Here is a 27,963-nt window from a genome sequence, read left to right as displayed (position 1 = left end):
TCAAAACGTTAAAACGTAACCATTCAGGCCTCGTTCACATCTACGTTGGAGGCTCCGTTAGGGGGTTTCTGTTGCAGATCCGTCTGAGTTCACCGGAAACAATAGCAGCCACCCCGACGTAACCTATTAAAGTCAATGGGTTCCATTGGCCGTCAGTGGTGTCTGTGGTGCAACAAACCCATCACTTCCAGTTTTCCCTTGTTTTGCTCCTCTGAGGGAGCCGGACAACGTAAACTCCCAATGCAGATGTGAACAGGGCCTTACTCAACTTTTCATTTTGCAGAGAATCTACTGCATTTGGACTTTTTTTTTTTTTAATATAAAGTTTGTTTTATTTTTTTTTGTCACAGAATCTCATTTCAAATCTGATATATTTACGCATTGGGACTTTAATTGTAAATGACTTCCTGACAAGTCAGCAAACGTCCCAATACGAATGGGACATATGAAACAAATATTTGGTCAACACCTCTCTCTTCCAGCTCCACCATAAGGCAGGATTCCCACGAGCGTGGCGTTTTTGCGGACGCAATAACGCGGCGTTTTGCGCGCGCAAAAACCACTCGACAGCTCCGTGTGTCATCCGTATACGATGCGCGGCTGCGTGATTTTCGCGCAGCTGCCATCATAGAGATGAGTCTAGTCGACGTCAGTCACTGTCCAGGGTGCTGAACGAGTTAACTGATCGGCAGTTAACTCTTTCAGCCCCCTGACAGTGTATTCCGATCACAATACCGAGCAACCTGTTAAAAAACCAAAACCGTTCGTACTTACCGAGAACTTCCCTCCCGGCCGTTGCCTTGGTGACGCGTCCCTCTCTTCACATCCGGCCCCACCTCCCTGGATGACGCGGCAGTCCATGTGACCACTGCAGCCTGTGCTTGGCCTGTGATTGGCTGGAGCTGTCACTTGGACTGAATTGTCATCCCGGGAGGTCAGACTGGAGGAAGAAGCCGGGAGTTATCGGTAAGTCAGAACTTCTTTTTTTTTTTTTACACGTTCATGTATATTGGGATCGGAAGTCACTGTCCAGGGTGCTGAAACAGTTTAACTCTTTCAGCACCCTGGACAGTGACTATCTCCTGACTTTCGGTTCGGTTGCCCGGGTTCGCTCATCTCAAAGACACTCCGTTTGGATGTTTGTAAACAGAAAAGCACGTGGTGCTTTTCTGTTTACATTCATCCTTTTGAAGCTCTTGCGCGAATCACGCAGTTCGCACGAAAGTGCTTCCGTGCGGCATGCGTGGTTTTCACGCACCCATTGACTTCAATGGGTGCGTGACGCGCGAAAAACGCAGAAAGAACGGACATGTCGTGACTTTTTTTCAGCGGACTCACGCTGAGGAAAAATCACGGACATGTCAGCACGGCCCCATAGACACATATAGGTCCGTGCAACGCGCGTTGCACGGACGTTTTTCCCGTTCGTCTGAATAAAGCCTAAACATGGAGTATTGCTGCCTCTTTATACAAACCACAGTGTTTCATGTGGTGGTTTTCCTAAACATCACTGCAAAACTGCTCAAGGACTTTTAGGGTGTAATTTGTCTAATCCCCGTTTTTGCACATGGCCTTATACATGGACTGCAGTCACAATTTTGCTGGCTGTTACTGAAGACTGTTCGGGTCCATCCACACACAGTGTAAACAATGCAGAATTTCCATCAGGATTTTCCGTGCTGAAACTCTGCAGCGTTTTACAGTAGAAGCAATATATGAACAAATCTCATCCACAAGCTGCTGCAAAAACCTGCAGAAAACAAGTGCGGAAATTGCCCTGCGGTGCAGATTCTTAATTGACAGAGTGCGAAAATGCTGTGGAATTACGGCACGTGTTTACGCTGTGTGTGCATGGACCCTTGGAGTAGATTTACATGCAGCCGATTTGTTCCAGAAGTTTCTGTGACTGTCCCGTTCACCTGAATGGGTCTTTCAGAAAACCATGCATTTGGTGTAGAAACAACCCTATTCAGATAGGACCGATTTTCAGACGCAGAAGTTCCTACAACATATCTGCAGCATGTGAATATACCTTTAAAACGTGTTATCTGAGATTATGAAAAATACAGAAAATGTGTCCGAGTGTTCACCAGGTGATGCCACCAGAGTTCGGATGTCATTTTTCATGAGGTTACCTAGCTCTGTACAGCAATGCTGTTTTGATGCTGGTAAGACTTGCGGTGGACTACAGTTCCCATGATTCCTCTTTCCTCTCACAGACATTGTCTCTATTTACAGCTGCCTCTCTATTACACGGTGTAAGGTATTGCTGTAATTAATCACGATCTTCACACACAACAAAGGCTCTGCTACTGCACAATCTGCCACCCAACATGCGAAATATAACCGGGAGGGGAGAGTAGAGGAGATAATGCAACGTTCACTTCTACAGTGAATTCTGGTCTAGTGAGTTTTTCCTACATCAGATTGCTGTAATGTGTCCGGTGTAAGGTCAGGATCACACACAATTTTGATGCTGTTTTTGCTCAGTTTTTTTTAGCCATACACAGAAGTGGACACAAAAGAAAGGAGATGCAGCCTTTTCTTTATATTTTTCCTTCCCTTCCCTTTGGATCCACTTCTGGCTTTGGCTAAAAAAAACGGAGCCAAAAACTGTATATGTGACCCTGGCCGAAAGGCAGTACAAGGCTCAGATTGACACTCTATAGATCGAGCTCAGTACAGACAATGATCCTGCAGCAAGTAAATTTTAGCTCTGAAGCCTGCAGAACAGGCTGTAACTCAGGATCCATACGGATAATTAATGCAATGTATTTAGTAATTTAATAAATATATGATATAAAACAGTGTGCATTAACAGAAAATTTCAAGGCAAAGCAGAAGTCGTTTCTACAAACCTCCCCAGTCTGTCAAAAACGGTGGCGCTGGGCTTATTGACATTGTTGAAGAACAGTTCCAGATGAAACGTATGTGGTGAGGTCTCGCTGCAAGAATGAATATACACACACGTTAATCTGGATGCGCGAGAACAGAACACATGGTTAATACTGATGGGGTCAATCAGGTGGAAACTATAGATGTACTGTACAGCCATAACATTAAAGACTCCTGCCTAATATTGTGTAGTTCCACTCATGCCGCCAAAACAGATCTGACCCGTTGAGGCATGGACTCAACAAGACCTCGGCAGGTGTCCTGTGGTATCGGACACCAAGATATTGGCAGCAAATCTTTTAAGTCCTGTAAGTTGTGAGATTGGGTCTTGGTGGATCAGACTTGCTTTTTCCAGCACATCCCACAGACGCGCGATTAGATTGAGATCTGGGGAATTTGGAGGCCATGTTAACTCCTCAAGCCGTCCCTGAACAATTTTTGCAATGTGGCAGGGGCATTATCCTGCTAAAAGAGGGCACTGCCATAAGGGAATATCATTGTCATGAAACGGTGTACTTGTTCTACAGCAAAGTTTATGTAGGTGATACGTGTCAAAGTAACATCCGCATGAAAGCCAAGACACAAGGTTTCCCAGCAGAACATTGTCCAGAGCATCACATCCCTGGCTTGTCTTCTTCCCATAGTGCACCCTGGTGCCATTCTTCTCATGCTAAGTGACTCTTATGCACCCAGTCGTCCGCATGATGTAAAAGAAAAAATGACTCCTCAGACCAGACCATCTTCCATTGCTCCATGGTCCAGTTCTGATGCTCACGTGACCATTACAGGTGCTTTCGAATGTGGACAGGGGTCAGCATGGGCACTCTGTGCGTTCTGTGGCTATTTTCAGCAATTTGTGGTACAGTGGTTCTTCTGTGGGATCAGACCAGACTTCCTTCCCTACACGCTTCAATGACCCTGGTCAATAGTGGTCTGCCCTTGGACCACCTTTGGTGGGTACTAACCACTGCATACCGGGAACACCTGACGTTTTACAGATTTTCCAACCTAGTCATCTAGACATCACAATTTGCCCCTTGTCAAAGTCGTTCAGATCATTACACTTGCCCATTTTTCCTGCTTCTAACTCAAACTTCAGGAACGGACTGTTCACTTGCTGCCTAATAAATTCCACTACTTTGTCAAGTGATTTTCTAAGCTCAGTCACTTAGTTGATCAAAACGGAGCGAATATTATTATTAATAATAATCGCTCAGAGTTGTCAGTCACAGCTCACTGACTGATTCAGCTCAGAACGGCTTTCTGCAGCCTCTATGTACTGGGATTCATAGTAGCTGCAGAAGTGATGCTGCTTTTTTTTTTTAAATCAATAAAATAAATTACAAAAGGTATTTTTTAAATGACTAAATAAATGAATTTCAATTTAAAAAAACACACACAAAAAAAAAAACAACCTCAAAAGGTGTCCACGGTCTTCAAGTATATGGGAGACATTTCATGTATTACTCACCCATAAGCTCTGCTATCCGGCAGGTTGTTGTGCGCTCTGACCCCTGGAGGGATGACCCGTACTTCATTGATGTACACGATACATGGAAATCGGACCACGTCTACATTACTACCTTGCTGCAAATACAACATAGGACACACAGGGTTAAACTTGAGTTTATAGGGGAAAAAAATAATTCTTTAGAAAGCAGCTGACGAATAATAAAAGAAATGCGGTAATAATGTAATACACGGATGCACGGCGTTCCCCAAAGCGACAACTCCTCTATCCAGCAGATCTCTGCTCTAACTAAAGGGGTCCTGAGCCGGGTACCCCCTAATATGTCTATAAAAGTCTTGGAAAGGCACAACACTAATAATGCAAATACGAGTAACTTATCAATATTATGTAGAAATATGACGAATATCACAGACGAAAGACCCCGCTGTATGTAAACAATACGGCAGGAGAACCGCATCCAGATGACGCAACGCATTCACGGTCAAATTATCCGAGTATACATACAATCGTTTTAGAATCAAGAGCTCTGCAACTTCCTAATATACTCGGTTTCACTTCCCCACCATTTACAAGACCTCTGCTTGCTGTCAGTAAACAAACAGACTGGCAACACCATAATCGCCACGTCTGAAGAATCATTACGGGAGTCGGCTTTGAGCCACTATAACAAGTTGCAGCTATATGAGCAGGATATGATCGGCACTGGTTTACATTCTTTGACAGCAAGCAGATACATTGAGGTGAATCACATGCCAAAACTGGAAGCCCCTTTAAGATAATTTGTAATTTTGTGCGTGCCGCTGTCATCACACATAGATAACCTGTCTACCACAGGTGAACCACAAGGGTCAGCAAGCCTTGCAGTGCATGATGGAACTTGTAGTTCCCCAACAGCTTGAACGCCTCAGGCTATGACCAGCACTGACTCAACTACATAGGACCAGAGATGAAAGCAAGTCACAAATACAGCCAGGCCTGTAAGTGAACGCCTCCCTGGGCTGGAGTCTAGGCCTCAGGCCGACTCCGACACGACTATGCCGCATACAACTGCCACTATACCTGTCCTACATGCGTTTCATACACCGACATTAATTATACAAGCTGACCACATCACTAACACGACGACTTCTCTCACCTCTGTGTTCTGGTGCTTGAAAGTATCTAAAAACAAGAGCTCCATTGCGGACTCACCCGCCATGTTTGGTGTGGGCGGGGAAGTAAGTAGGCGGGACTTCCGCTCGCTGACAAGAGCGTCCTAGTGAGCGACGCTCTATCAGCCAATCACGTTCTAGAGTGGCCAGTGGCCCCGCCTGTCATGAAAGTGTCGCTACTGAGATAAGTCGCCATGATGTTGGTTACCTGAGGAAAATACAGAATTGGTTCATACAGGATAATATTTTTCTACCGACGTGGAAATATATTTCAAATAATAATAATCATGGCATTATTTATTTTACTGCAGATTTTACCGTTACACTCATCTCAAGTGTATAATGGGGGGTGCAGAGCTATGGAGGGGTCGCATCCGCCATATTGTTATTCTGAAGTCTGGAGACTCAAAGTGCAATTTTTATTGTTTTTTTGTAATTTATTCTCTAGTGGAGAATGTAAAGCTGGGGCTATATGGCGACTTTCGTTGTGTGACAGAAGCGCCCGACGCAGCTCAGTCGGGTAAATAATACTGAGTGCTGTGAAGTTTTTTTTATTACATTTATGGAGCATATTTCAACACATAAAATAGTGTCTGAGATGGTGATTTCAGAGTTATAAGTGTCTTTATAAAACCTACATTTTAATCGGTGCGGAAGTGTCCAGTGTAGTCATGAGGTGCCGATAACCCGCCCTCCCGCACTGCTGATTGACCGTTTTCTCCCTATTAGGTTATGTTCACACAGGGCGGATACGCTGCATAAAAGCACACAGCATATCTGCCCTTGTCACCGCAGAGAATTCAAAATTGTGGTGCAGTATTTTGTCCAGAATGTCCGCTGCGGAAAACTCCACGTAAAATAAAAAAAAGATTCATACTTACGTAGCCATGACGACGCGTCCCTCTTCCGTTCTGCAGGCCGGCCTCCTTTGATGACATTTCATCCCATGTGACTGCTGCAGCCTGTGATTGGCTACAGCAGCCACATGGGATGAAACGTCATCCCAGGAGGCCGGCCTGGACGAAGAAGCACAGAATTCTGGGTAAGTATAAGATTTATGTTTTTTCTGAGTTGCAGTTTTTGCGTCAGAATCACAGCTTTTCCGCCGCAACGAAACGCAACATTCACATACAATTGACATGATGCGGATTAAAAAAACGCACCGCAGGTCAATTTCTGAGCGTTTTTTCCGCTCAGCATTTGTTCAAATCTCATCCACTTTGCTGCTACTGTATTATGCTGCGGATTTTAAACAGCAAAATCTGTTGCGGAAAATCCGCAGTGTTTGCACTACGGGTGAACTTACCCTTATTGTGCATCATGAGAAAACTGTCAACGGACCCATCCCCCCATATCGCAGGGCCAGGGAGTTTTAAGTTGGCAGGGAGTACAGAAACAGCTGAGCTTGCTAAACTACACTGTTTCCCGGCTCCAAACACCCAGCCCCCTTGTAACTCAGTGGCCGAAGCCCAGCGAAAGAAGGTATGTCATATAAACAAAGTTCTGGCACATTTGGGCCGAATTCAGACAAACGTAAAATATGTCCGTGTGACGGCCGTTACAACAACGCTTGTACTTCAATGGGGCTGTTCACACGGTCGTTGTATCAAAGGACCATGTGAAGGGTCCGTTGAAGAATAGAACATGCCCTATTTTCTTCCGTTATAACGGATCCCTCGATAGACTCAAGTAAATGGCGATCCGTGAGAACGGGACCCAAACGGGTGCAACTCAGACATGAAAAACTGCAGTTTTTCACCTCAGAGTTTGCACTTGTTCATGTAAATCTGGCCTGAGTGTTCCCCCAGGTTGGAAATCTTGCGTAAAGTAGGCAGCATATCTGACCTAGAATCCACAATGAATGCCGAGTCAAAGAAACGCAACAAATTGTGGTGAAGATTTTCGGCCGGAAAAGCCGCTATGCAAAACAGAGGTGAAAAAACCCCAAAACTCCCCTTACTGGCGTTGTCAATGCGGCGCGTCCCTCTGCTCTACGTGCAGCCCGGCCTCATGTAATAAAGTTGCTACCCATGTGACCACTGCAGCCTGTGATTGGTTGCAGCAGCCACATGGGATGAAACGTTATCCCAGGAGGCCGGACTGCACTGAAAACAGCCGAGGGAGCAAGGAGCCGTCACTATGACAATGCCAGGGGGGTAAGTGTAAAGTTTTTTTTTTTAAATCTATTTTCATTCAAAACATAGAATATGAACAATTTCAAAACAATAGTCATCAGCCTCACCTAGTAAAATAATAAGCACAGGTTGAATACAGGAGGTTGGTCATCAGAAGTACATACAAGCGCCTCTTACAAAGAAGCCAGAAACAATATCACTGCCGGTTATATCAACGGTTAACAATAACCTGAGAAGGGGAGGAAAGGGAAGAGGCAAGATCATATACATTATACAGGGTGTATTCAATATAATAGGAGGGTATAGTCAACCTTGACGGGGAAATACAGTATATGTCATGTAAACATAATATTTTTCAGGGTAATTTAGGATATATTTTGTGTCAAAATGTCCCTGTATTGTATCCAAGGTGACCAAATCTTCACAAATTAATCATAAGATCCTTCTAGTCTATTTGTCAATACTTCCATACGACATATTAGTTACATAGTTACATAGTTACATAGTTAGTACGGCTGAAAAAAGACACATGTCCATCAAGTTCAACCAAGGGAAGGGAAAAGGGAAGGAAAAATTTCTACACATAGGAGCTAATATTTTTTTGTTCTAGGAAATTATCTAACCCTTTTTTAAAGCCATCTACTGTCCCTGCTGTGACCAGCTCCTGCGGTAGGCTATTCCATAAATTCACAGTTCTCACTGTAAAGAAGCCTTGTCGCCTCTGCAGCTTGAACCTTTTTTTCTCCAGACGGAGGGAGTGCCCCCTTGTTTTTTGAGGGGGTTTTACAAGGAACAGGATTTCACCATATTTTTTGTATGTGCCATTAATATATTTATATAAGTTAATCATGTCCCCCCTTAGTCGTCTTTTTTCAAGGCTAAATAGGTTTAATTCTTTCAATCTTTCCTCATAACTTAAATTCTCCATGCCCCTTATTAGCTTCGTTGCTCTTCTTTGTATTTTTTCCAACTCCAGGGCATCCTTTCTATGAACTGGAGCCCAGAACTGAACTGCATATTCTAGATGAGGCCTCACTAATGCTTTGTAAAGTGGCATTATTACATCCCTGTCCCGCGAGTCCATGCCTCTTTTAATACACGACAATATCCTGCTGGCCTTTGAAGCAGCTGATTGACACTGCATGCTGTTATTGAGTTTATGATTTACAAGTACACCCAGATCCTTCTCAACAAGTGAATCCGCCAGTGTAGCGCCCCCTAGGACATATGATGCATGCAGGTTGTTGGTACCAAGATGCATAACTTTACATTTATCTACATTAAACTTCATTTGCCAAGTGGACGCCCAAACACTTAGTTTGTTTAAATCTGCCTGTAATTCATGAACATCTTCCATAGTCTGAACTATATTACATAGCTTGGTGTCATCTGCAAAAATAGAAATAGTGCTATTAATCCCTTCCTCTATATCATTAATAAATAAGTTGAATAATAGTGGTCCCAGCACTGAACCCTGGGGTACACCACTTATAACCGGTGACCATTCAGAGTAGGAATCATTGACCACAACTCTCTGGATACGGTCCTTGAGCCAATTCTCAATCCAATTACAAACTATATTTTCTAAACCTATAGTCCTTAATTTACCCATTAGGCGTCTATGGGGGACAGTGTCAAATGCCTTTGCAAAGTCCAAAAACACTAAATCCACAGCGGCCCCTCTGTCTAGACTTCTGCTCACCTCTTCATAAAAACAGATTAGGTTAGTTTGACAACTTCTGTCCTTAGTAAAACCGTGCTGGCTGTCACTTATAATGCTATTTATTGTCACATAATCCTGTATATAGTCCCTCAATAGCCCCTCAAACATTTTCCCCACGATGGATGTTAAGCTTACTGGTCTATAATTACCCGGGGAAGACCTAGAGCCCTTTTTGAAAATAGGCACCACATTTGCCCTGCGCCAGTCCCTTGGCACTATACCAGTCACTAGAGATTCTCTGAATATTATGAAAAGGGGGACAGAAATAACTGAACTAAGCTCTTTAAGAATTCTAGGGTGTAACCCATCTGGTCCCGGAGCCTTGTGCACATTTATTTTATTTAATTTAGCTTGGACCATCTCTACATTCATCCAATTCAGTATATCAACTGATATATTAACAGCACTGGCACCGGCTACATCAGCTGCTCTTTCTTCTGTTGTATATACAGAGCTAAAGAACCCATTTAGTAACTCTGCCTTCTCTTGATCCCCTGTGATCAACTCCCCATTACCATTATCTAGGGGTCCTACATGTTCAGACCTTGGCTTTTTTGCATTTATATGCTTGAAGAATTTTTTAGGATTTGTTTTACTATCCTTGGCCACCTGCCTTTCATTTTGTATTTTTGCTAATTTTATTACATTTTTACAGATTTTATTAAGCTCTTTATATTTTACAAAGGCTACAGCTGTACCCTCAGATTTGTATTTTTTAAATGCCCTTTTTTTGTCATGTATTGCCCCTTTCACAGAAGGTGTAAGCCATGTGGGGTTTAATTTGAGTCGTTTATACTTATTACCTGTAGGAATAAATTTTGCACTATAATAACTCAAAGTAGATTTGAAAATCTCCCATTTATCATTTGTTCCATTATTTGACATTAGTTCTTCCCAGTCTATATCCTGAATTGCAGCCCTCATCCTGGGGAAATTGACTTTCTTAAAATTAAATGTTTTTGCCCTCCCAGCCTGCGTTTGTTTTTTACAGTATAGGTAAAATGTAACTATATTATGATCACTGTTACCGAGGTTTTCACGAACATTGACATTCCCAACAAGATCTGCATTATTAGAAATGACCAGATCCAACAGAGCTTCACCTCTAGTCGGGTCTTCCACAAACTGGCCCATAAAATTTTCCTGCAATAGGTTGAGGAAATGTCTCCCCTTTGCAGTTGAAGCCGAACCATGACACCAATTAATATCCCGGAAATTAAAATCTCCCATTATCACTACAGTACCCGCCTGTGCAGCCCGCTCCATCTGTTTATATATCTGACCTTCCATCTCCTCAGTTATATTGGGGGGTCTATAGATTACACCAAAAGTAATTTTTTCAGTGTTTACCTCCCTTTCTAGTTCCACCCACAAGGTTTCAACCTCCTCACAGTCTTGACCCACTATTGTCTCTTTCACACTCGCCTTCATATCACTTCTCACATACAGACATACACCACCACCTTTCCTATTTGTCCTGTCTTTACGAAAAAGTGTAAAACCCTGTAGATTTACAGCCCAGTCATGTGAAGAGTCCAGCCATGTTTCAGCAACACCAACTATATCTATATTTTCTTCCAGTATCAAGGCCTCCAGCTCCCCCATTTTGCTTGCTAGACTTCTGGCATTTGTGAACATACACTTTAACTTGCCTGTCAGTTTTTCACTTTTATTATCAGAAATGTGATTTGACATTAATCGGTCCTTTTTATTTACACTGATGTTTTGTAACGAAAGGATCTCCTTATCTTGTTGTCTAGTCCTCTCCCCACATTCTGTTTCTCCCCCCACCAATATAGTCTGACCCCTCTCTAACCTGGCTACCCCTTTTTTTTCTACATTGACCTCCCTCCTCAGCCCTAGTTTAAATACTCCGCCACCCCAGCTAGAATTCTCTCCCCCAGCACAGCGGACCCCCTTCCATTTAGGTGCAAATCATCTGCAGAATACAGTTTGTACCCCAATGAAAAGTCAGCCCAGTGCTCTAGGAACCCAAATCCTTCTCCTCTACACCAAGACTTCAGCCATGCATTTAACTCCCTAAGCTCCCGCTGTCTTTCCTGTGATGCGCATGGCACAGGCAGTATTCCTGAGAATACAACCTTGGAGGTCCTTCCCTTCAGCTTGTAGCCTAGTTCTTTAAAATTATTCTTAAGGCTCCTCCACCTACCATTTATTCTGTCGTTGGTACCGACATGGACCACGACAGCTGGATCATCACCAGCCCCTCCCAGCAATTTGTCCACCCGTTCCACCACATGCCGAACCCTGGCACCAGGGAGACAGCAAACCATTCGGTTGAGGCGGTCTTGGCGACAAATTATTCTATCCGTCTTCCTGATTATAGAATCCCCTACAACTATCAATTGTCTTGGCTTGCCTGCATTACCATCCCGCCGACTACTAGCTGGGCTGTTCTCCCGGCTGTTAGGGAGATCAGTATCCACTAGGGCTGCCTTTTCTGAGACTGACACCCTCGCATCATCACCCAACCTGGCAATTTTGCTTGGAATGCCAGAAACCGGATCGGCCTTCCTTGTCTTTGACCCCTTTCTACTGCCCCTAACTACATTAACCCAGCTACTTACCTGATCCTGCTCACCCATGTCTTCACCCTCCAGTTCTAACCCACTAACTGCATGCTCTGTGAGCAGCAAGCTCCGCTCAAAATTGGATTTACTTTTTCAACCCGTAGAACTGTAGGGGGGGGGGGGGTTGTCTGCAACCAATGCAGAGGAATTAAGGCCTTTGCAGCAGATATCAAATGCGTAGATAGCAATTTTCTCGAAGGGATTATGGTCGGGGTGGGTAGAGCCAAGGCCACCACCTCTATTGATAGCACAATAGACGTGACACAAGCCGTATTTATGGAAGTTTCGACTTGTTGCCAGAAGGCTCTGATCAGTGGGCAGTGCCACCAAATATGAGATAGAGAGCCTGCATGAGACTTGCATCTCCAACATAGATCATTGTCTGACAAGCCCGTACGGTAAAGTACTACCGGAGTTTTATACCATCTAGTAAGCAACTGATAATGGTTCTCCTGTCATTTTACGCACCTTGAGAATCCATGTGAGTGGGTCAGGACAAAAGTTCTCTCTCGCTCACACAGCTGCAGCCCAAGCTGTGACACCCACAATGTCACGAAGATGGCAGATACGTTAGCTCAGACAATAAGAGTTGGTTGTAAATGCCCGAAAATTTATGTTTCCGGATTTTATGTGTCGTTAGCAGTTTTTCAAACCAGGTAAGCTCTCTATGTGCCGTGTGGTCTTTCAGAAAGCACAAACAAGTGGATCTAACATGATGAAGTTGTAGGAAGTTAAGTGTAGAAACTGAGGATGGCATCAGAGACTGCCGTGAGTACTTTATCATCTGGCAAAAAATCTGAAACTAATATTCCAGAAGAAAGATTCCATAGATCAGGGTCCGTGGAGACGACCGGCGACACTAAGCTCGGTAACAGCTGGAGTCAACGGTGATGGCTGAGGAACTACTTTAGATGACTAATCATGTTTCAACCAAACTGCCAAGGTACCTTTCAATAAGGGGTTTGACATGGACCGGACATTATGTTGTGAAGGCGCCCACAAAAGAGCATAGAAATTTGCCACTGGGTGTATAGCTGCCAAGAAAATCTCTTCAGAATCCCCCACGGAAGAGGCCATGTCCAGCCATCTCTGTAAATTAATTGCCTTATAATAATCATCAATGTTAGGAAGCCCAAGACCTCCATTACATTTTTTCAAGGAAAGAAGACGATATGAAATACGGAGGTCTTCTCTGTTTCCATAGAAACGTGGAAAAAAAGTTTACGAATGCTACGGAAGAATGTCTTCGGCAAATGAATGGGTACCATTGTCATGGTGTACAATATAACAGGTAGGACATAGGTTTGAAGAAGATTCTTCCTCCCTATCCACAAGAGGTAAGAGGTGAGTAGGTTTGTACTTTTTTAAGCAACGGTTGGTAATTGAAAAAGTATAATGAACGCAGGTCTTTCGGCAATTGAATACCTAGGTATTTGACGGAGACATTAGGCCACGAAAACTCAGAATTCAACGCCAGTTCTCCTGCTGTCCTAGATGGTAGAGACACATTTAGAATCTCCGACTTGGCATAATTGACTTTGAAATTGGACAAAAGACCATACGTGCAAAACACGTCCAAAATGCTTGGAAGAGCCTGAATAGGGTTCGTGACCGTCAGTAATAGGTCGTCTGCAAATGCAGCAACCAAATGTGTTCGCGACTTTATCTTAAGGCCCATTATACAATTATCCTGTCTCAAAGTCTGCAAAAGGGTCCCTAACGTCAGTATAAATAAAGTAGGAGCCCGGGGGCAGCCCTGTCTAATGCCATTTCTAATAGAGAAAGAAGGAGACAGAAGCCTATTCACCCTGATTCTAGCTGTAGGTGTACTATACAATCTAACGATAGCCCTTACAACGTTAGTCGGAAAGTTGAATTTTGCAAGTGTAATTGACGTGAAATCCCATGCCACTCTATCAAATGCCTTTTCTGCATCTGTTCCCCACAGAATCATTGGCATTTTTGAGTCATGAGCATACTGAATGCAGTTCATCAGGTGAATGGCATTGTGTCGTCCCTCCCTGGTGCAAAATCTTTTTGATCTGGGTGAACAAGTTCAGTTAAATATTTATTCATTCGAAGAGATAGTAGTTTAGCCCATATTTTTAATTCTAAATTTAGAAGGGAAATGGGCCTATAACTCGAGCACAATGCTGGATCTTTACCTTTGGGCAAAATCTTAATATATGCCTCTAGGGATTGAGCCGTTAGATTTTTCCCATGTAAGAGTTCATTAAATGCTTTAACTAAATGGGATAATAAGATGTCTTGGAATTTTCTAAAATATTTAATTGTGAGACCATCCGGGCCAGGTCTCTTCCCAGACGGAAACGAATGCAAGACCTTCGATACTTCGTCGAACGTTCTAGGTTTCATATGATCATCAGCCTCATCTACCGTCAATGTAGGTAATGTTAACGGGTCTAGGAAGCTCTGAATGTGTTGCTGTCTGGAGCCCTCTGATAGAGATGGGGAGTTTGGTATATATTATACAACTCCGAGTAGTAACTCCTAAACGATTCTGTGATATCTGCTGTATTTGTACATTCAGTGCCATTAGGAGACTTAACATGACTAATAAAGGATTTTTCCTTTTTTTTCTTAATAAGTGCAGACATTCGTTTTCCCCCCTTATCGCCATGAGTGTAGATTTTTTTGGTTCGTAATACATTAAGCAAGCAGCGAACTTATTGTTCAAAGTTTCTTTCAGTTTGGTTTGAAGGATAGTCAATTCAGCTTGTAGAGGTTTGGTAGAAGACAGTTTGTGGTGTTTTTCAAGACTCGCAATTTGTGACAGCAAAGAAGAGATTTGTAACGTCTATGCCCATGGCTCGTCGTTCTGACTTACCCCTCGACGGCCATGGCCATGGACATGTGTGTTCTCTGCTGCTGTGTCCCCCAGTGAGGGCCGGCACTCATTTCCTGGTATCGAGACTGTCTCCCGGAGGGCGCCCGCGCGTGCACAGTCTTAAAGGGCCAGTGCGCACATAATTGCAGGAAGTCTGCAATCAAGCCCAGAATGCTACTGGACTATATAAGGGGCTCTGCCCTCTTGTTCTTTGCCTGTTCCTGCATCCTGTTTCCCGTGCTATCCAGATCTAGTAACTTGCTTAGCTGTTGTCGTGTTGTGCTGCATTCCACGCCTGTTCCGCTACTCCACACCTGACGTCTACCTGCCGCCTGGTCCCAGGCTAGCCTGCCTTGCTTCTGTCCGAGGTGCCACAGGTACTGTAATGACAGGGTAGGGAGACAGGTGAGCCCTAATCTACCCGCCACTCAGTCCCTGCCTACTTGCAACGACCCGTCCTAAGCGACGGGGTACAACTGGGCGACGGTCCCTACGCTCAGTAAGTGCAAGACAGACAAAACAGACAAGGGTACACAGAAGCTAGGCAAATGGAGGAGCTGCCCACGGAGACACCGTGAGCAACAAGAGTAGTGAACGAGCCGAGTCAAACCAGGAGAGAGCGAGGTACAAAACGCTGAGCAGGAGAGTGGTCAGAAAGCCAAGGTCAATAACAAGCAGAGGATGAGTAGTACAAGCAGCAGTAGCAAGCCAGGAAACAAGCATAGAAGAATCACAGGCAAAGGAGGAACAGGAAAGGCAGGTATAAAAAGACAGTGGGCGGGAACTAGCTCCGTCTGGCCAGGCTGTGATAGGCTCTCCCACTCCTAAGCCCGCCATCCTGAGTGGTGGAAGATGGAGTCAGTCTCACAGACATAGGAGCAGGTGCAGACTGATTGCCCACGGGCGTTGACACAGAAGCTGTGTCTGGCAAATCCTTTACAGTACCCCCCTTTTATGAACCCCTGAGGACGCTACATCTGTAGCGAAACATGTCGGGGGGGCTCTCTGTTCTATTTTAACACATGCTGGAATTAGGGCAATACTAATTAACAATTTAAAAATTTAAAAATCTAACTGCCTAGCAATCCGTTGTTGGTCTCAGTGACCGCTGAACCTGTCTGGATGTGAATACAGACGATAGATACATGTGTTCACTGGTATAGCTATTGTTTATTCAGACGGTACACTGTTACCACGGACTATACAGACGGCAGACACAGATGCGTATTAGCATAGCCACGCACGGCTATTATCCCTATCCATGCATTGAAAATTTTAACCTTATGTGTTGGTTTTGTCTGTATGTCTGTTTGCTTTAATAGCACAATAAAGATTATTAACCAATTTAACGGTAGTTGGGAAATAGGGTTTTCTCTGCCTTTGGCATTTGTTCCCCTTTTATGAGGGGCCACCGGACCCTTTCTAGGTGGACCTGGTTTATTGGGGAAACTAAGGTGGAACCTCCTGACCAATACCCCAGCGTGAACATCCCGGGCGGGTACCCAAGTCCTCTCCTCAGGCCCATATCCTCTCCAATGGACCAGGTACTGGAGGGAGCCTTGGACCATCCTGCTGTCCACAATCTTGGCCACCTCGAATTCTACCCCCTCAGGGGTGAGAACAGGGACCGGAGGTTTCCTCGAGGGAGCCAAGGACGGGGAGCAGCGTTTAAGGAGGGAGGCATGAAAGACGTCGTGCACCCGAAAAGACGGGGGCAACTCCAGTCGGAAGGAGACAGGGTTAGGGACTTCAATGACCTTGTACGGCCCAATAAACCAGGGAGCAAACTTCTTAGACGGGACTTAAAGGCGCAAATTTTTAGAAGATAGCCACACCAAATCGCCGACCACAAACAAGGGGTTAGCAGAACGTCCACTATCTGCCTGAGTCTTTTGTATGCTCTGGGACGCCTCTAGGTTCTTCTGAACCTTGGCCCAGACTGTGCACAGTTCCTGATGAACGACATCTACCTCGGGATTGTTGGAACTACCAGGTGAAACGGAGGAGAACCGTGGATTAAACCCAAAATTACAGAAAAAGGGGGAGACCCCTGACGAGTTACTGACCCGGTTATTAAGGGAAAATTCGGCGAGGGGAATGAATGAGACCCAATCATGTTGACAGTCAGAGATAAAACACCTTAAATATTGTTCTAGAGACTGATTAGTCCTCTCCGTTTGGCCATTAGTTTCAGGATGGAAAGCCGAGGAGAAGAACAGATCAATCTCCAACTTTTTACAGAAGGCTCTCCAAAACAATGAAACAAATTGTACCCCTCTGTCAGAAACAATATTGACAGGAACCCCATGGAGACGCAGGATGTGTATGACAAACAAGGTAGCTAACGTCTTAGCATTGGGTAGTTTCTTGAGGGGCACAAAGTGGCACATCTTACTGAAGCAGTCTACTTTAACCCACACCAGCGACTTGCCTTGAGATGGAGGCAAATCGGTGATAAAATCCATGGAGATATGGGTCATTGGTTTCTGGGGAATGGGCAAAGAACATAGTAAGACCGCTGGTCGGGACCTGGGAGTCTTGGACCTAGCACAAACCTCACAAGCGGCGACGTAGGCCTTAAAGTCTTTAAGCAACCCAGGCCACAAGTAGTTTCTGGCAATGAGGTGCTTGGTACCCAGGATGCCTGGATGGCCAGATAGTGCAGAGTCATGATTTTCCCTAAGTACCCTTAGCCGGAGTTGCAGGGGAACAAACAGCTTGTTCTCAGGAAGGTTCCCGGGAGCTGAACCTTGATCAGCCGCAATTTCGGAGACTAAATCAGAATCAATAGAGGAAATGATTATACCTGGAGGCAAAACACAAGCAGGATCCTCCTCTGAAGGAGGGCTGGCCATGAAGCTACGCGACAGTGCGTCAGCCTTAATATTTTTAGACCCAGCCCTATAGGTGACCAAAAAGTTGAATCTGGTAAAAAATAACGCCCATCGAGCTTGTCTCTGGTTTAGCCTCCGGGCAGATTCTAAGAAAACCAGATTCTTGTGGTCGGTAAGCACCGTTACCTGGTGCCTAGCCCCCTCCAGGAAGTGGCGCCACTCTTCAAATGCCCATTTAATGGCTAAGAGTTCGCGGTTGCCAATATCATAGTTACTCTCAGTGGGCAAAAACTTCCTGGAGAAGTAGGCACAGGGACGGAGATGGGTGAGGGACCTGGTACCCTGGGACAAGACAGCACCCACTCCCACCTCGGAGGCGTCAACCTCCACGATGAATGGCTCCATTTGGTTGGGCTGAACAAGCACTGGGGCCGAGATAAAGCACTTCTTAAGGACCTCAAAAGCCTGGACAGCCTCAGGAGGCCAGTGGAGGAGATCAGCACCTTTGCGAATGAGATCCGTAAGAGGCTTATCGATGACCGAGAAATTAGCAATAAATCTCCTGTAATAATTGGCGAATCCCAGGAAGCACTGTAACGCCTTCAAGGAGGCAGGTTGGACCCATTCCGCCACAGCCTGGACCTTGGCGGGGTCCATGCGGAATTCATAAGGAGTGAGGATTTGACCCAAAAATGGTATCTCTTGCACCCCAAACACACATTTTTCGGTCTTAGCAAACAGTTTGTTTGCCCGAAGGACCTGGAGCACCTTCCTGACATGCTCAATGTGGGAGGACCAGTCCTTGGAAAACACAAGTATGTCATCAAGGTACACTACAAGAAATACCCCCAGATAGTCTCTTAAAATCTCATTTATAAAATTCTGGAAGACCGCGGGAGCATTACACAACCCAAAGGGCATGACGAGGTATTCAAAATGACCTCCGGGCGTGTTAAACGCAGTCTTCCACTCATCCCCCTCTTTGATGCGGATAAGGTTAGAAGCCCCCCGTAGATCAAACTTAGAGAACCATTGGGCCCCCTGAACCTGATTGAAGAGATCAGGAATCAAAGGAAGGGGGTACTGGTTCCTTACAGTGACCTTATTCAAGTTCCGGTAGTCGATGCACGGCCTAAGACCACCATCCTTCTTCCCTACGAAGAAGAAGCCAGCACCTACCGGAGAAGTAGAGGGGCGAATGTAACCCTTGGCCAGGCATTCCTGGATATACTCTCTCATGGCTTCACGTTCGGGACAAGAGAGATTGAATATCCTACCCTTAGGGAGCTTAGCTCCTGGTACCAAATCGATTGCGCAATCGTATTCTCTATGAGGAGGTAACACTTTGGAGGCCTCTTTAGAGAAAACATCAGCGAAGTCCTGAACAAACTCAGGTAGAGTGTTCACCTCCTCAGGGAGAGAAATAGAATTAACAGAAAAACATGACGTCATGCATTCATTACCCCATTTGGTAAGATCCCCAGTATTCCAGTTAAACATGGGACTATGCAACTGCAACCAGGGAAGGCCTAAAACCAAATCGGACGATAATCCCTGCATCACCAGTACAGAGCACTGCTCCAAATGCATGGAGCCAACAAGGAGTTCAAAAACAGGGGTATGCTGTGTAAAATAACCATTAGCAAGAGGAGTGGAGTTGATACCCACTACCGGGACAGGTTTAGGCAAATCAATCAATGGCATAGCTAGAGACATAGCAAATTCCACAGACATAATATTAGCAGAAGACCCTGAATCCACGAAGGCACTGCCGGTAGCAGACCTACCACCAAAAGAGACCTGAAAGGGAAGCAAGATTTTATTAGGTTTCATCTTTACGGGAAATACCTGTGCGCCCAAGTGACCTCCCCGATGATCACTTAGGCGCAGAAGTTCTTCCGGCTGCTTATTCTTACGCCCAGGACAGTTGTTCACTTGATGCTTGTCATCCCCACAGTAGAAGCAGAGACCATTCTTCCTGCGGAACTCTCTACGTTGTTGGGGGGACACGGAGGCCCCGAGTTGCATAGGTTCATCCGAGTTTTCCATGGAAGTATGAAGCAACGGAACCTCGGGAGCCATCATGGGGGAGTCAGAGGAGAAGGCACAAAAACGTTCAAGTCGTCGTTCCCTGAGATGTCGGTCAAGTCGTACCGCTAAAGCCATAACCTGATCTAGGGAGTCAGCAGAGGGATAGCTAACTAGCATGTCTCTCAGGGCGTTCGACAGACCCAATCTAAACTGGCACCTCAAGGCAGGGTCATTCCACCGAGAAGCTACACACCACTTCCTAAAGTCAGAACAATACTCCTCTACAGGTCTCTTACCCTGACGTAAGGTCACCAGCTGACTCTCGGCAAAGGCAGTCTTGTCAGTCTCGTCATAAATGAGCCCGAGAGCAGAAAAGAAAAGATCAACGGAGGAAAGTTCAGGGGCGTCAGGAGCCAAGGAGAAGGCCCATTCTTGAGGCCCGTCCTGGAGCCGGGACATAATTATACCCACCCGCTGGCTTTAAGCGAAAATAGAGCCTACAACTCTCCCGAAAGGAGAAAAAAGTCTTCCGGTCCCCTGAGAACCGGTCAGGCAACTTGAGGTGGGGTTCAAGAGGTGAGGTGGGGGGCACTACCAGGGAAGCATCACGCAGATTGTCCCTCTGAGCCAGGGCCTGGACCTGTAGGGAGAGGCCCTGCATCTGCTGAGCCAGGGTCTCAAGGGGGTCCATAGAAGTGTCAGGGACCAGGGTAGACTAGGTATATGAGCCTGTGATTATGTAATGACAGGGTAGGGCGACAGACAGGTGAGCCCTAATCTACCCGCCACTCAGTCCCTGCCTGCTTGCAATGACCCGTCCTAAGCAACTGGGTACAACTGGGCGACGGTCCCTACGCTCAGTAAGTGCAAGACAGACAAAACAGACAAGGGTACACAGAAGCTAGGGAAACGGGGCAGCTGCCCACGGAGACACCGTGAGCAACAAGAGTAGTGAACGAGTCGAGTCATACCAGGAGAGAGCGAGGTACAAAACGCTGAGCAGGAGAGTGGTCAGAAAGCCAAGGTCAATAACAAGCAGAGGATGAGTAGTACAAGCAGCAGCAGCAAGCCAGGAAACAAGCATAGAAGAATTACAGGCAAAGGAGGAACAGGAAAGGCAGGTATAAACAGACAGTGGGCGGGAACTAGCTCTGTCTGGCCAGGCTGTGATAGGCTCTCCCACTCCTAAACCCGCCATCCTGAGTGGTGGAAGATGGAGTCAGTCTCACAGACATAGGAGCAGGTGCAGACTAATTTCCCACGGGCGTTGACACAGAAGCTGTGTCTGGCAAATCCTTTACAGGTACCCTTTCTGGACTATAGACTCTGTACTATACCTGTTTGGTCAGCTGCCATCCTGCAACACGGTACGGTCCAGTGGGTCCACACCCCGCATTGTGACAGTACGCTCAGGCCATGGACCCCGCTGGTCAATTCAAGGGTATGTCACCATCAGAAGCCATGCAGGCGGACCAGCAGGATCTCCGAGCAAGACAAGATCAACTTCTTGTGGCAGTGGACTCCATGGCACAGCAGCTAGGGACACTAACTGCTTCCCTTCCTGCCTCTATGGAAGCTCCTCATATCGACCCTCCTTCTACACCTCCTTGCAGTCCTGGCAAGGATCCTCGGTTCTCGCTGCCATTACCTTCTTGCGGTCTGTAAAACTCAGGATTGGATGAGCTGCGCCCTCTAATAGATGTCTCCATTCTTCCAGGGCCAATTTGATGGCCAGTAACTCCCGATCCCCAATCGAGTAGTTGCGTTCTGCGGAAGAGAAGAGCTTAGAAAAATATCCACATACCCTTGACTTGCCCTTGGGACCTCTCTGGAACAGGAGAGCATCAGCACCGACAGAGAATGCGTCCACCTCCAACGAGAACTCCAGAGAGAAATCCGGGTGATTGAGGATAGAGGCTGACGTGAAGGCACTCTTCAGGCTATTGAATGCGGACTCTGCCTCGGGAGTCCACATCTTGGCGTTCATACCCTCCTTAGTAAGGTTAGAGATGGGAGAAGTCAGTGAGAAGTTTGGAATAAACTGCCTGTAGAAATTAGCAAATCCCAAAAACCGCTGTATTGCCCTCAAGCCTTGCGGACGTGGCCAGTCCAGAACAGACTTTACCTTCTCAGGATCCATCTCGAGACCTCGATTCGAGACGATGTAGCCCAGGAAGGGTAGAGCATCTTTGTCAAATACGCACTTCTCCAACTTGGCGTACCGACGATTCTCCCTTAACCGTAGCAGAACATGACGAACTTGTGTCTGGTGCGTCATAGGATCTGGAGAAAAAATCAAGATGTCATCAAGGTAGACTACTACACAAACATAGAGGAGGTCACGGAAAATGTCATTCACAAACTCCTGGAAGACCGCGGGAGCATTACACAGGCCGAAGGAAATTACTAGATACTCATAGTGTCCATCACGGATGTTAAATGCAGTCTTCCATTCATCACCCTGGCAAATCGGACTAGGTTGTAAGCCCCACGCAGGTCTAGTTTACAAAAAATCTTGGCACCACGTATACGATCAAACAGTTCAGAGATCTCGCTAACCGGCTTTTTTGAAGTACATACACATGACACTACCCCATTACCATTACAGTGGGAGGCGCTAAAGTGTGTAGTAAGGGGAGTCCTGATCCAACATGGGGCACGTTTGAAGCGGGAAAAAGGGGTAGCTATTGCGCGGCTCCTTACTCAGATACGGGACCTTGAATCCCGTCATAAGCGTGTTCTTTCCTCACAGATATTTGCGGAACTTACTACAGCGAGAGAATCCTTGCGTTCTCTGATAGACCAGTCACACGCTCGATTCAGGGACCGGATGCGAAAACATTCGTACGAATTTGCAGACAAATGTGGCAGGTCTCTGGCACGGATACTACATCCTCGCACCCAGGCGTCGTATATCCCTAAAATTACTTCTCCCACGGGTGTTGAGGTTCATGATCCGGCGGGCATCACTGATTGCTTTAGACAGTATTACTCTGCATTATATTATCTTAAAGGCCATTTTCAGGACATGCAGGCGGATGCGTTGCGGGATAAAATAGACCGTTATGTGCACGACACTGCGTTGCCGTCATTGGGGGACGGGGAGGCCTTGGGACTTGAGGAAGATTTTTTGGAAACGGAAGTGGAGCGTGCTATTGGAGACTCCCCCTTGGGCAAAAGTCCGGGACCCGATGGGTTTAATAATAAATTCTACAAGACATTTAAAGGAACAGTGTCACCCAAATTTTTTTTTTAATATGTTAAAGATGTTAGTGTTTTATTAAAAACGTTTGGATTAATTTGTGTGTTTGTGTGTTACTTTTTTTATTTTTACACTTTTTCTTCCCTATGGGGGCTGCCATTTTTTTTTCCATTTCTGTATGTGTCGATTAACGACACATACAGACATGGAATACGGCAGCTCCAGTCCCATAGGGACTGCGAACGGGGCCCGTTCCATCCACTATCGTGTACGCCGCTGTGTGGGAATGGCGCATGCGCCGCTCCCACACAGTTAATTTTGAAATGCGCGCCGTCCGGCGCCATTTTCCTGTGGACCGGAAGTCGCGGCCGGACAGTAAGATTACTACTTCCGGTCGCGGCTTCCGGACTTGTGCACATGGAGCAGCGGCAGCAGACGGAGCGGATGGACCGGAGGGAGCGGCGGCGACTGGAGCAGTTAAGTTATTTCTATGTATGGTCGTGTTTCAGTGTGTGTTTACTACTGTATGTAAACCTTCTACACTGTGTGTTAGCTCAAAAAATGGCGACACACAGTGTAGGAGGTTAGACCGTTCAAACCCCTCGTTTCTCCCGGCACTAGCCAGGATAAAGGAGGGGGGGATTCTGAGAGCTCACTAGAGCAAGGGATTTTTACCCAATTTTGCAGCATAAAGCAATGTGGTTGCTTTACCACATGCAATGCTGCAATTTTGGGAATGGCTCCATCTAGTGACCAGTGCTGGGAAATATTATAAATTGAATCCAATTTATAATATTTCCTGACTCGTGAAAAAAAAAAATTAGAACAATGTTTAATCACCTACACACTAATTGTTTAACTAAAAAAAAAAAAACATGTTTTGCTGGCAACACATTCCCTTTAAGGATCAATTGGCTCCTTTCTTGATGAAAGTTTTTAATTTCGTGTCTTCCTCGTGTCCCTTTGCACCTCAGTCCCTTGAGGCTCATATTACCCTTTTACCAAAATCGGTCAAGGATCCGACGTCGTGCGCAAATTTCCGACCAATATCATTGATAAATGTAGAAGTTAAGATTTTCGCGAAGTTGCTGGCCTCTCGACTCTCGCCTTTCTTACATGATCTGGTCACAGATGACCAGGTGGGGTTTGTACGTGGTAGGGAAGCGCGGGACAACACTAACAAGACCCTCCTTTTAACATCATACTGCCAATCCCATAAGATACCGATGTGTCTACTCTCGGTCGATGCTGAAAAAGCTTTTGACAGGGTACATTGGGTGTTTCTCCGCAGTGTCCTGACACAGGTTGGCCTTGGCGCCACTATGGTGGATAGGATTATGGCATTATATCATGGGCCTACGGCCCGGGTTCGAGTTAATGGTTTGTTATCTGACTCTTTGTCTATTACTAATGGCACGAGACAGTGGTGCCCACTCTCACCTTTACTCTATGTTTTGGTCATGGAACACCTGGCCGTGGCACTGCGGAGCAACCCTAATGTCAATGGCGTCTGTGTTGGCGCGGAACATCACAAACTGGCATTGTATGCCGATGATCTCCTTGTGTACATTACGACTCCCATGGTTTCCTTGCCATCTTTGACTGGGGAATTTGAGCGATTTGGTCATTTGAGTAATTTTAAAGTCAACTATTCTAAATCGGAGGCATTGAATATATCTCTCGATACTGCTCTAGCCACCCATCTCGCTCGTGTTTTCCCGTTCAAATGGCAATCTAAATCTCTAAAATATTTGGGGGTGCATATCCCCACACAACAGTTGAATTTGTTCGCTTTGAATTACACACCCATTCTGCAGCGCACCTTGAAGGATTTAATGTCATATGGTGGGAACCGCATATCGTGGTTTGGGCGCATTAACGCGGTTAAAATGGACATTCTGCCCAAATTTCTATACATATTCCAAACCGTCCCTATCATAATTCCAACGAGCTTCTTCCAAACCTTACATAGGGCCATAACTAAATTTGTTTGGGGCTCCTCTAAGCCTCATGTTCGTTTTGCTGTCCTTAGTCGGCCGAAAGTGGAGGGGGGGGGGCAGGCTTGCCGGATTTTAAACGCTACCACCAAGCTGCGGTCCTCATGCGATTGGTAGACTGGTTCCGCTCAGGTGCGGGTAAGCAATGGGTGCGCATTGAGAAGGCTATGTCTCCCCTAGCACTGTCGTCTCTGCCTTGGTTGTCTGCTCTTCAGCGACCTTCATCTTCTCTGCCTTCCCTCACACGTCAGTTTCTTGTAGTCTGGGAGCGGATCATTGCTACGGTGGACCTTGTTCACCGTCCAGGTCCTCTAACTCCTCTCTTTGATGATCCTTCCTTCCCTCCGGCGGTGGGTGTGGACACATTCCTCTGTTGGGAGAGACAGGACGGTGTTTTTTTGGCTAAGACTCTTACACCTGAGGGTACAATCTTGTCACAGACTGTTGTCTCTGAGGCCTGCCCGGGGGGACGTCCGGTTTGGTGGTCCTATTTTCAGTTGCGCTCCTATCTTTCTTCCATGGGCGACCGTCTTGTATTGCTGCAGGATAAGACTCCTCTGGAGCACAATTTGTTGTTGACTACTGCCCCCTCTCATGTGTTGTCCTATTTACACGGGATCCTTCTACCTAAATACGATTACTCTCAGCTGACATTCACTACCGCATGGGATGAGGAACTGGGGACTTGACACTCTGCTGAGTGGGGCACATCTTTCTTCCTGGCGCATAAGCTACCGACCTCGTGCTTCGCCCAGGAAAAAAATTATAAGATTCTCACCAGATGGTACCGCTGTCCTTCTTTGCTGCATAGGATATTCCCTAATGTATCTGATGAGTGCTGGAGGTGTGGGGAGGCTCCTGGAATCATGCTGCACATTTGGTGGGATTGTCCCAAGCTTCGTCCCTTTTGGGGAAAAATTTTTGATCTTGGTAACAAACTTTTTCATACTGAGGTTCAGACTTAGGCCTCCATTGGCTTACTTTCCATGGTTCCTGGATCACTCCCACACCTCAAAAAGAGTGTCTTTCGGCATTTTTTGACCGCAGCAAGAACAGTGATTCCTCGTCATTGGAAGTCCAGCACTGTACCTTCCTTGAAGGAATGGGTAACGGAGGTGAACGGAATTATGAGGATGGAGGAGTTGATGTCTGCTGATCAGGGTAAATCTGAGCTCTTTGTCCGCACTTGGGCAGTGTGGTCTGGATTCCGGGGTGGTAATGATCTACCTCTCTGGCTGAATGACCTCTTTTGAACACCTATATAAGCCTACCTTTTGCGTGCTAGGTCTGTATGTGTTTCCCTTTGTTGTCTTGTGTTTGTGTCAGTCTAAAGTATAATGTGCACTTATATGCGACAATTCTTATCCAACTGTGGGGACTGGCTTCCCTAAATAATGCACTATTTTTGCTGCACTTATGGTACCGTTATTCTCATTGCCTTCTTATTTAGTTTTTGCTTACTGATTAGGAGGTTACCTCCTACTGTTGTTTCTATGTCTTTGTATATTTTATGCGATATTGAAGTAGTTATATTGCACTGCGTGTGAACTTTGCAAATTTATGAAACCATGTGTATGCTGTTATGTTTTTTATATTTTCAAAATAAAAATCTTTGATAAAGAAAAAAAAAAACGGTTCAGAGATCAGTGGCAACGGATATTTATTCTTCACCGTGATCTGGTTGAGACCTCGGTAGTCGAAACAAGGAACAAAGAGAGCCATCTTTCTTTTTGACAATGAAGAACCCGGCTCCTGCCAGGGAGGAAGACTTTCATATGAAGCTCCTCTCCAAGTTCTCTTTCACATAGGCGGACATGGACATAGTCTCTGGCAAGGAGAGAGTATATACCCTACCACGGGGAAGGGATGCACCAGGAATCAGCTCGATAGGGCAGTCATATGCCCGATATGGAGGCAATGTCTCCGCCTCCCTCTTGCTGAAGACGTCCGAAAATGCAGCATAATGACTCGGCAATCCTGCCAATGACCGAGGCAGCGAAGGCTGAGCCAAACGAATCTCCACCAGGAAATGACCTTGACACTCAGGGCCCCACTGGAAAACCCCTCCAGAATTCCAGTCCAGGACTGGGGCATGCAGTCGGAGCCAAGGCAGGCCCAGCAACACAGGGTTAACAGCTTTGGATAGCACATAGAAAGGCAGAAGTTCGGAGTGAAGGGCTCCCACTTGGAGCCTCAGTGGCTTGGTCACAGCTATAACTGGGTCTGGCAGAGGTAGTCCATTCAATGAAGCTACTGTCAACGGGTTCGCCAGAGGGGTGGTGGGTAGTTGCAGAAGATGCACCAGGTGTCTACGGATGAAATTAGCAGCGTATCCAGAGTCCAGATACGTAGAGACCTGATGCGTTTTCTCGCCGAACACTATGGTCACAGGTATGGACAATCTAGACGAAAGTCCATTCTTACCCAAGGTTGTCACTCCTAGCAACCCTAGGTTTTGGGATCTTTGGGGACACAGGCGCACGAGATGGCCACCGAGGCCGCAATAAAGACACAGTCCAGACTTGCGTCTGCGTTAGATGGATAACTTACACTGGTCCATTATTACCGACTCCTTACAAGGATCGACATCTGAGGACAGCAGGGGTTGCTGCAAAGTAGGGGCCAGACTGGGAAGGACTCCCTCCCGTTGAACCTCTTGGAGGCATTCTCGGATCGTATATCAATCCGGGCAGACAGAAGGATGAGGTCATCCAGGGTAGACGGCAGATCCCGATAGGCAAGTTCTTCCTTAATTCTAGAAGCCAGTCCATGCCAGAATGCAGCCACCAGAGCCTCATTGTTCCATAACAGCTCTCCCGCCAGGGTGTGGAAGTGGATGGCGTACTCACTCACGGAGGTGTCTCCTTGGCGTAGATTAATCAAAGATGCCGCTGCAGATGAGACCCGTCCAGGCTTCTCAAACACCAATGCGAAATGTCCGGAGGAAGGCTTGGAAGTCACGGGTCTCTGGTCCTTGTCTCTCCCAGATAGGGTTCGCCCATGCAAGAGCCTTGCCGGTGAGGAGAGAGATGATGAAAGCGACCCTTGCGCCATCAGATGAAAATGTCCTATTATACAGGCTGAA

At 46.1% G+C, this 27,963-nt stretch overlaps 1 protein-coding gene across 5 annotated transcripts in view; it reads right to left on the bottom strand.

The window, feature by feature from the left end:
* The window catches only part of VIRMA (vir like m6A methyltransferase associated), a 35,553-nt gene extending 29,096 nt beyond the window's left edge, over nt 1-6,457 (bottom strand). For 2 of the 5 annotated variants that reach the window (XM_075825908.1, XM_075825906.1), the window contains exons 1-4: nt 6,156-6,223; nt 5,502-5,725; nt 4,367-4,482; nt 2,859-2,945 (exon numbers count right to left, since the gene is read on the bottom strand). In XM_075825908.1, coding sequence (XP_075682023.1) covers nt 2,859-2,945; nt 4,367-4,433 — 154 coding nt within the window. In that variant the 5' untranslated portion in view covers nt 4,434-4,482; nt 5,502-5,725; nt 6,156-6,223. Of the gene's footprint in view, nt 1-2,858; nt 2,946-4,366; nt 4,483-5,501; nt 5,726-6,155; nt 6,225-6,398 lie in introns of those variants that run through there. The other 3 variants (XM_075825907.1, XM_075825911.1, XM_075825909.1) reach the window with 3 other exon arrangements.
* Nucleotides 6,458-27,963: the final 21,506 nt, after the last annotated feature.

The sequence above is a fragment of the Rhinoderma darwinii genome, chromosome 5 (genome assembly GCF_050947455.1).
Source record: "Rhinoderma darwinii isolate aRhiDar2 chromosome 5, aRhiDar2.hap1, whole genome shotgun sequence".
Classification (NCBI taxonomy): domain Eukaryota; kingdom Metazoa; phylum Chordata; class Amphibia; order Anura; family Rhinodermatidae; genus Rhinoderma; species Rhinoderma darwinii.
Note: the sequence above shows the minus strand (reverse complement) of the source record. Positions and strands in the feature narration are given on the sequence as shown.